This window comes from Oncorhynchus nerka, unplaced genomic scaffold, assembly GCF_034236695.1.
Source record: "Oncorhynchus nerka isolate Pitt River unplaced genomic scaffold, Oner_Uvic_2.0 unplaced_scaffold_6034, whole genome shotgun sequence".
Taxonomy (NCBI): domain Eukaryota; kingdom Metazoa; phylum Chordata; class Actinopteri; order Salmoniformes; family Salmonidae; genus Oncorhynchus; species Oncorhynchus nerka.
This window is the reverse complement of record NW_027035281.1, coordinates 1-10,073: the sequence shown is the minus strand read 5'-3', so window position 1 is coordinate 10,073 and position 10,073 is coordinate 1. Positions and strand designations below refer to the sequence as shown.

At 51.5% G+C, this 10,073-nt stretch overlaps 1 protein-coding gene and 1 long non-coding RNA gene across 2 annotated transcripts; one reads left to right on the top strand and one right to left on the bottom strand.

Annotated features, from left to right (window-relative positions):
* The first annotated feature begins 726 nt into the window (after nt 1-726).
* Nucleotides 727-2,793, top strand: LOC135566303 (uncharacterized). Its single transcript, XR_010462032.1, has 2 exons — nt 727-2,243; nt 2,274-2,793. It is a non-coding gene; the product is annotated as an uncharacterized LOC135566303 (long non-coding RNA).
* Nucleotides 2,794-2,796: 3 nt separating this feature from the next.
* On the bottom strand, nt 2,797-7,455 carry LOC135566304 (uncharacterized). Its single transcript, XM_065014073.1, has 9 exons — nt 6,795-7,455; nt 6,351-6,591; nt 6,079-6,201; nt 5,620-5,872; nt 5,336-5,497; nt 4,075-4,260; nt 3,364-3,849; nt 2,858-3,220; nt 2,797-2,805 (listed from the first exon to the last, which is right to left on the bottom strand). The coding sequence occupies exons 1-9, from the start codon at nt 7,453-7,455 to the stop codon at nt 2,797-2,799; spliced, it is 2,484 nt and encodes an 827-aa protein (XP_064870145.1).
* Between the last annotated feature and the right edge of the window lie 2,618 nt (nt 7,456-10,073).

Here is a 10,073-nt window from a genome sequence, read left to right as displayed (position 1 = left end):
CAGCAATGCGTGTTATAAGTTTTTCTTTTTTGTCTACAAATGGTTCGTTTAAAATTCAGTTTGCAGTAGCATGTACAACAGGCAGAGCACTAGCTGTAGCAGCGCTACATCAGTTTATAAAGCGTAATACCAGCAGCGCACCAGCTATAGCAAAGAGCACTATCACAGGCACTGTACTGCAGTAGCATGTAATACTGTTAAGTGCACCAGTTGCAGTAGCATGCATTACCAGTTATGTGCAGTATGCATTACTAGCAGTGCTGTAGTAGCATGTATTGAGCTAGCAGGTACTAGTTTATAGTAGTATGAAATACTAGTCATAGCATGCATTGCATTAGTTACAGTAGCATGCATTAATAATTGTTAGCGTAGCAGTATGCAAGCCACTGTGCTGTTTATAGCATGCATTACCAGTTGTTTGAGTAGCATGCATTACCAGCAGCGCAGCAGCATGTACTTACTGTGCTGTTTAGTAGCATGCATTAACATGTTTAGCAGTATGCACACATTGCTGTTTAGGTAGCATGTAATACTGCAGCCGAGTAGTGTATTACTACAATGTATTACTGTGTATGACTGTAAATCAATACCACATTGTGGTTCTAACTGAAACTATTTCTAGAGACTGTCACATCGGGGGTGACGGTGACAACGGGTCCTCTTCCTGTTCATAACACTGTAAATAGCGGCAGGTAGCCTCATAAGGTTAAGAGCGTCCGGGGCCAGTAACCCGAAAGGTTGCCGTGTCGAATCCCCGAGCTGACTAGGTAATACATCTGTTGTTGTGCCCTAGCAAAGAAGACACTTAACCCTAATGGCTCTGGATAAGAGCGTAAATTATCTTTAAATGGTCATGTACTGTGACAGGTCAGTGCTATTCCTGTTCATAATTGATGCTTATTACTGTGACAGGTCAGTGCTATTCCTGTTCATAAGTGATGCTTATTACCCTAACAGGTCAGTGCTATTCCTGTTCATAGGTGATGCTTATTACTGTGACAGATCAGTGCTATTCCTGTTCATAAGTGATGCTTATTACTGTGACAGAGCAGTGCTATTCCTGTTCATAAGTGATGCTTATTACTGTGACAGGTCAGTGCTATTCCTGTTCATAGGTGATGCTTATTACTGTGACAGGTCAGTGCTATTCCTGTTCATAAGTGATGCTTATTACTGTGACAGGTCAGTGCTATTCCTGTTCATAAGTGATGCTTATTACTGTGACAGGTCAGTGCTATTCCTGTTCATAGGTGATGCTTATTACTGTGACAGGAGATCAGTGCTATTCCTGTTCATAAGTGATGCTTATTACTGTGACAGGTCAGTGCTATTCCTGTTCATAAGTGATGCTTATTACTGTGACAGGTCAGTGCTATTCCTGTTCATAGGTGATGCTTATTACTGTGACAGGTCAATGCTATTCCTGTTCATAAGTGATGCTTATTACTGTGACAGGAGATCAGTGCTATTCCTGTTCATAAGTGATGCTTATTACTGTGACAGGAGATCAGTGCTATTCCTGTTCATAGGTGATGCTTATTACTGTGACAGGAGATCAGTGCTATTCCTGTTCATAAGTGATGCCTATTACTATAACAGGAGGTCAGTGCTATAACTAGAATCGTATGAATCTCACGTCATCATCATCTCGGAGACATCTGTGAGTGGCATTGGGTGACATAGGGTCCTATTCCTGCCTTTAAGGGATGCTGCATAACATGTTAATGCCATAACCCCATGGCTATAAAGCCATCACATGCTTACAGACAAAGGTACTACACAGAAGAAGTTGCCCCTAGGCACTGATTCTGGGTCAGACATTAGTTGCATCCCCCTACCAGTTAAAATTACTGTTGGGGCTAGGTGATCTGATCCTAGATCTGTGGTTAGGGACAACGGTAGAAATTCCCACCAAGGACAATGTGACGAGGAGATATAACTGGACAGAGATGAGAGACGTATAGTGAATAGGTTGTACCCTGCCTTTGACCAGGCCCCATAGGAGATCAATCAGAGATACTGTGAGTTAGAGAGAGATACTGTTTACTGGGACCTAGATGAAACTGCTGTCTTTAAGGCACTTTATTAAACACACACACACACAGGTGCACTCAAACACACACACACACACACACACACAGGTGCACTCAAACACACACACACAGGTGCACTCAAACACACACACACAGGTGCACTCAAACACACACACATAGGTGCACTCAAACACACACACACACACATAGGTGCACTCACACACACACACACACACATAGGTGCACTCAAACACACACATAAGCACACTCATCTAAGACAAACAGACAAACCCTACAGGTAACTTTAAGCAGTTATCTGTATGTAAATAGGGCCGTTTGGGGGACACACCCCCACATTGAGTTCCAGTGAGTCAGGATGCCTTTCCTCTGTGGCTCCAGGGGCAGCATGGTACTGTGTGTGTTTGGGAGACTGGTCATTATGAATGAGTAACATGATTATTAACAGACACTTAATGTCTCTGTGTGACTGAGAGAGAGGATTCATTCATAAACCCTACTGTGAGGTTGTGTGCGTGTGCTTGTGAGTGTGTGTTTCAGTTCATTGTTTGACTGTATTTGATGGGCCATTATTAAAGAGTGGTATTAGGAACCACCCTTGTACACATGCACACACACACACACACACACACAATCTCTAGGAATGGAAATGAGATTGTAGGACCCAGCTCTGTGCGGCTGTACATGTATGGGTCTGTATTTTGTAGATTGTTTTTTGAATTAAAATACTAATAATTAATAACTGTCATTGTCTCTGGTGTGGGGTGGGGGGACGTGGGGGGGGGGGACGTAATGGATCTCCTTGCTGACGGGGGGACGTAATGGATCTCCTTGCTGACGGGGGGGGACGAATGGATCTCCTTGCTGACGTGGGGGGACGAATGGATCTCCTTGCTGACGGGGGGGGACGAATGGATCTCCCCTTGCCTTGCTGACGGGGGGGACGTATGGATCTCCTTGCTGACGTGGGGGGACGTAATGGATCTCCTTGCTGACGGGGGGACGAATGGATCCTCCTTGCTGACTGACGGGGGGACGTAATGGATCTCCTTGCTGACGGGGGGACGTAATGGATCTCCTTGCTGACGGGGGGGACGTAATGGATCTCCTTGCTGACGGGGGGGGACGAATGGATCTCTGACGTGGGGGGACGTAATGGATCTCCTTTGCTGACGGGGGGGACGAATGATCGCTGACGGGGGACGAATGGATCTCCTTGCTGACGGGGGGGGACGAATGGATCTCCTTGCTGACGGGGGGGACGAATGGATCTCCTTGCTGACGGGGGGGACGAATGGATCTCCTTGCTGACGGGGGACGAATGGATCTCCCTTGCTGACGGGGGGACGAATGGATCTCCTTGCTGACGCGGGGGGGACGTAATGATCTCCTTGCTGACGGGGGGACGTCTCCTGCTGACGGGGGGGACGAATGGATCTCCTTGCTGACGTGGGGGGACGGATGGACGGATCTCCTTGCTGACGGGGGACGTAATGGATCTCCTGCTGACGGGGGATCTCCTCGCTGACGGGGGGACGAATGGATCTCCTGCTGACGGGGGGGACGAATGGATCTCCTTGCTGACGGGGGGGACGTGAATGGATCTCCTTGCTGACGGGGGGACGTAATGGACTCCTTGCTGACGGGGGGACGAATGGATCTCCTTGCTGACGGGGGGGACGAATGGATCTCCTTGCTGACGGGGGGGACTGGACGGGGGGGGGACGAATGGATCTCCTTGCTGACGGGGGGACGAATGGATCTCCTTGCTGACGGGGGGGACGAATGGATCTCCTTGCTGACGTGGGGGGACGAATGACGGGGGGGGACGAATGGATCTCCTTGCTGACGGGGGGACGAATGGATCTCCTTGCTGACGGGGGGGACGAATGGATCTCCTTGCTGACGGGGGGGACGAATGGATCTCCTTGCTGACGTGGGGGACGTAATGGATCTCCTTGCTGACGGGGGGGACGAATGGATCTCCTTGCTGACGGGGGGACGAATGGATCTCCTTGCTGACGGGGGGACGAATGGATCTCCTTGCTGACGGGGGGGACGAATGGATCTCCTTGCTGACGGGGGGGACGCAATTTAATGGATCTCCTTGCTGACGGGGGGACGAATGGATCTCCTTGCTGACGGGGGGACGGGACTCCTTGCTGAATGGATCTCCTTGCTGACGGGGGGGGACGAATGGATCTCCTTGCTGACGGGGGGGACGTAATGGATCTCCTTGCTGACGGGGGACGAATGGATCTCCTTGCTGACGGGGGGGACGAATGGATCTCCTTGCTGACGGGGGGACGAATGGATCTCCTTGCTGACGGGGGACGAATGGATCTCCTTGCTGACGGGGGGACGGGGGGGGGGGACGAATGGATCTCCTTGCTGACGTGGGGACGTGGATCTCCTTGCTGACGGGGGGACGAATGGATCTCCTTGCTGACGGGGGGGGGACGAATGGATCTCCTTGCTGACGGGGGGACGAATGGATCTCCTTGCTGACGGGGGGGACGAATGGATCTCCTTGCTGACGTGGGGGGGACGTAATGGATCTCCTTGCTGACGGGGGGACGAATGGATCTCCTTGCTGACGGGGGGACGAATGGATCTCCTTGCTGACGGGGGGACGAATGGATCTCCTTGCTGACGGGGGGGACGAATGGATCTCCTTGCTGACGGGGGGGACGGGATCTCCTTGCTGACGGGGGGACGGGGGGGGGGACGAATGGATCTCCCTTGCTGACGGGGGGACGGGGGGGACGTAATGGATCTCCTTGGGGACTGACGGGGGGGACGAATGGATCTCCTTGCTGACGGGGGGACGAATGGATCTCCTTGCTGACGTGGGGGGACGAATGGATCTCCTTGCTGACGGGGGGGACGTAATGGATCTCCTTGCTGACGGGGGGGGGATCGTAATGGATCTCCTTGCTGACGGGGGGGGACGGGGATCTCCTTGCTGACGGGGGGGGACGAATGGATCTCCTTGCTGACGGGGGGGACGAATGGATCTCCTTGCTGACGGGGGGGGACGAATGGATCTCCTTGCTGACGGGGGGACGAATGGATCTCCTTGCTGACGGGGGGGACGAATGGATCTCCTTGCTGACGGGGGGGACGAATGGATCTCCTTGCTGACGGGGGGACGAATGGATCTCCTTGCTGACGTGGGGACGAATGGATCTCCTTGCTGACGGGGGGGGACGAATGGATCTCCTTGCTGACGGGGGGACGAATGGATCTCCTTGCTGACGGGGGGGACGAATGGATCTCCTTGCTGACGTGGGGGACGAATGGATCTCCTTGCTGACGTGGGGGGACGAATGGATCTCCTTGCTGACGGGGGGGGACGACGCTGAACGTGGATCTCCTTGCTGACTCTCCTTGGGGGGGGACGAATGGATCTCCTTGCTGACGGGGGGGACGAATGGATCTCCTTGCTGACGGGGGGGACGAATGGATCTCCTTGCTGACGTGGGGGGGACGAATGGATCTCCTTGCTGACGGGGGGGACGAATGGATCTCCTTGCTGACGGGGGGACGAATGGATCTCCTTGCTGACGTGGGGGGACGAATGGATCTCCTTGCTGACGTGGGGGGACGTAATGGATCTCCTTGCTGACGGGGGGACGGACTCCTTGCTGAATGGATCTCCTTGCTGACGGGGGGGGACGTAATGGATCTCCTTGCTGACGGGGGGGACGAATGGATCTCCTTGCTGACGGGGGGACGGGACGGGGGACGTGATGGATCTCCTTGCTGACGGGGGATCGAATGGATCTCCTTGCTGACGGGGGGACGAATGGATCTCCTTGCTGACGGGGGGGACGAATGGATCTCCTTGCTGACGGGGGGACGAATGGATCTCCTTGCTGACGGGGGGACGAATGGATCTCCTTGCTGACGGGGGGGGGGGACGAAATGGATCTCCTTGCTGACGGGGGGACGAATGGATCTCCTTGCTGACGGGGGGGACGGGATCTCCTTGCTGACGGGGGGACGAATGGATCTCCTTGCTGACGGGGGGGACGAATGGATCTCCTTGCTGACGGGGGGGGACGGGGGGGGGGGGACGAATGGATCTCCTGCTGACGGGGGACGAATGGATCTCCTTGCTGACGGGGGGGACGAATGGATCTCCTTGCTGACGGGGGGGGACGAATGGATCTCCTTGCTGACGGGGGGGACGAATGGATCTCCTTGCTGACGGGGGGGACGAATGGATCTCCTTGCTGACGGGGGGACGTAATGGATCTCCTTGCTGACGGGGGGGGGACGAATGGATCTCCTTGCTGACGGGGGACGAATGGATCTCCTTGGACGGGGGGGACGTAATGGATCTCCCTGCTGACGTGGGGGGGGGACGAATGGATCTCCTTGCTGACGGGGGGGGACGAATGGATCTCCTTGCTGACGGGGGGGACGAATGGATCTCCTTGCTGACGGGGGGGACGAATGGATCTCCTTGCTGACGGGGGGACGGGGGACTCCTTAATGGATCTCCTTGCTGACGGGGGACGAATGGATCTCCTTGCTGACGTGGGGGACGAATGGATCTCCCGGGGGGGACGTAATGGATCTCCTTGCTGACGGGGGGGACGAATGGATCTCCTTGCTGACGGGGGGGACGAATGGATCTCCTTGCTGACGGGGGGGACGAATGGATCTCCTTGCTGACGGGGGGGGACGAATGGATCTCCTTGCTGACGGGGGGGACGAATGGACTTCCTTGCTGACGTGGGGGGACGTAATGGATCTCCTTGCTGACGTGGGGGGGACGAATGGATCTCCTTGCTGACGGGGGGACGAATGGATCTCCTGCTGACGGGGGGGGACGAATGGATCTCCCTTGCTGACGGGGGGGGGACGAATGGATCTCCTGCTTGGGGAGCTGGACGCTGACGGGGGGACGAATGGATCTCCTTGCTGACGGGGGACGAATGGATCTCCTTGCTGACGGGGGGGACGAATGGATCTCCTTGCTGACGGGGGACGAATGGATCTCCTTGCTGACGGGGGGGGACGAATGGATCTCCTTCTTGCTGACTTGCTGACGGGGGGACGTAATGGATCTCCTTGCTGACGGGGGGACGAAGGATCTCCTTGCTGACGTGGGGGGACGAATGGATCTCCTTGCTGACGGGGGACGAATGGATCTCCTCTTGCTGACGGGGGACGAATGGATCTCCTTGCTGACGGGGGACGAATGATCTCCTTGCTGACGGGGGGGGGACGAATGGATCTCCTTGCTGACGGGGGACGAATGGATCTCCTTGCTGACGGGGGGACGAATATCTCCCTTGCTGACATGTGTCCAGGGTCTGTCGGGGGATTGATACCTGGATCTCCCTATTGGTCGGGGGGGCAGGATCTCCTTCTGAAGCCCGACTTCACTCATCGCCTTGCTGACGGGGGGACGAAATATGGTTCTTTGCCGACGGGGGGACGAGGATCTCCTTGCTGAACGCGGGGGGGACCTAACGAGCTATCTCCTTGCTGATCGTGGGGGGGGACCTCTGGATCTCCTTCCTGACGTGGGGACGTCGGATCCCTCCTTGCTGACATGTGTCCAGGGTCTGTCTGTCTTGATACTCTGACTCCAACACATTGGTCGCGGGTGAGCAGCTTTCAGTTCTGAAGACAACTTCAATCGCCTGGTGAGGAGCTAAAATGGGTTCTCTTTAACGGTATCAGAAAGCCGTTGAACCAGAAATGACAGACCTAACAATGTATCTCGTTCACTCTATCTCTCACTCTACACTGTCAGAGTCAACAATAAAGAGACACCTAACTCTCCTTCAGGGTTCCTCATACACTGACGCCAACACATTAGAATAAAATGAGACACCTAAAGACAACAAATCAGCGTCAAATGGGAAAAACCAACGCTGTCAGCTCAGTAAAGAGACCACCTAACGAAACAATGTTCAGGGTCACATACACTCTACACTGTCAGAGACAATAATAAAGAGACACCTAACGCCCTTCAGGGTCACATACACTACGCTGTCAGAGACAACAACAAGAGACACCTAACGCTCCTTCAGGGTCACATACACTACGCTGTCAGAGTCAGCAATAAAGAGACACCTAACATCCTTCATCTCTCCTTTCTTCCATTCATCCTCTACACCTCCATTCATCCACCTCACGTCCTTCAATTAAACACCTACACTGTGCACGTACGTGTCAGATTTTCCTGGAGTCCAATCAAATCAAATGTTATTGGTCACATACACATATTTAACAGATGTTATTGGTCAGATGGTATTGGTCATACACATATTTAGCAGATGTTATTGCAGGTGTAGAGAAATGCTTGTGTTTCTAGCTCCAACAGCAGTAATATCTAACAGTTCACAACAATACACAGAATATACAACTAAATTCACATCACTGTTACATTTCTGGACAACATCAGAGCAGTAAATAGCAGTAGCAGACAGACAGACAGATATTCAATTATAAGTTTACTCGGCTCTGAGTCCTTGAGAAGTTGAGTGTGTACGTGCCTGCCTGAGTCTGTGTGTGTGCCTGTGTGCGTGTCTCTGTGTGTGTCTGTGTGTCTGTCTGTGTGTGTGTCTGTGTGTCTGTGTGTGTGTGTGTGTGCCTGTGCATGTGTCTGTGTGTCTGTGTGTGTGTGTCTGTGCGCGCTCAGTGTGTGTGCGTGCCTGTGTGTGTGTGCCTGTGTGTGTGTCTGTGTCTGTCTGTGTGTGTGTGTGTATCAAACATAAAACGTCTTGATAAAAACCCTCTTAGGAAAATGCTTTTGTAATGACATTCTGTGACAAATCGCCTCTCCTTTCCCCCTGTCATAAATATTACATCCATAAATACCCAGACGGCCACTGATAGACCTTGCGCTCATCCCAATCGATTATACCCTTTCACATAAAAATATATATGTTTTATCTCTGTGCCAAAAACATTATTAATCATCTTCAGGAGACAGAAATGATAAACACTCATTTGTGTCTCAGTTCTACTAAATTATAAGAAGATTGTTCCACAACTTTCAGGACTACTAAATATCCTCGTTAAAACGCGTCATTGGTCAAAGACTACAACATGTGAATTTCTTTAGTAAAAAGGACCAATACAGTATAACACTCTTTAACATCTGTTTTATTGTCAGAGAGGGAAATTAGTGCTGGTCTCCCACCCAGTCAGAGGTCTTCTCTGTCCTGGCACCCCATTGGTGGAACCAGCTTCCTCCTGAAGCTAGAACAGCAGAATCCATCTTCCGAAAAAACACCTGAAACCCCACCTCTTTAAAGAGTATTTTAAATGATGGCTCTCCTCCCCTCACCTGATTAATCCCACAGCACCCCCCCCCTTACCAAAAACAACAAACATCATTGTCTTTGCACTTATACTTGCACTTGTCTTTCTAAAATGTACTTACTAGGACATGTGGTTGAACTGTAAATCGCTCTGGACAAAAGCCTCTGCCGAGTCACCAACAACCAGATGTTCCAGTTTTCAGGGGAAATGGAAAGAGATCCTATGATGTGACTTCCACTTTTGGACATTAAGCACTGAGGTATATATAATAGAACCAGACGACACTCCCACTGAGGTATATACAATAGAACAACGTTAACTAGACGACACTCCCACTGAGGTATATATAATAGAACGATGTTAACTAGACGACTACACTTCAACTATGACAAACAAAATGAGAAGAAAAAAAATCCAGCAAATCACATTGTAGGATTTTTAATGAATTTATTTGCAAATTATGGTGGAAACTAAATATTTGGTCAATAACAAAAGTTTATCTCAATACTTTGTTATATACCCTTTGTTGGCAATGACAGAGGTCAAATGTTTTCTGTAAGTCTTCACAAGGTTTTCACACACTGTTGCTGGTATTTTGGCCCATTCCTCCATGCAGATCTCCTCTAGAGCAGTGATGTTTTGGGGCTGTTGCTGGGCAACATGGATAATTTTTTATTAAAAATCCAAAAGGGGTAGGCAAGAGAATGGTTGTGGACAGAGAAACAGGAAACA

Excerpts from the sequence above, each read along its gene's own strand:
- LOC135566304 (XM_065014073.1), bottom strand. The coding sequence starts at position 7,455 with ATGAGTGAAGTCGGGCTTCAGAAGGAGATCCTGCCCCCCCGACCAATA. Across the intron at positions 6,592-6,794 it reads GATCCATTACGTCCCCCCAC|CAAGGAGATCCATTCGTCCC; the intron begins GTCAGCAAGGAA and ends CCCCCACGTCAG. Across the intron at positions 5,873-6,078 it reads GAGATCCATTCGTCCCCCCC|CAAGGAGATCCATTCGTCCC; the intron begins GTCAGCAAGGAG and ends CCCCCCCGTCAG.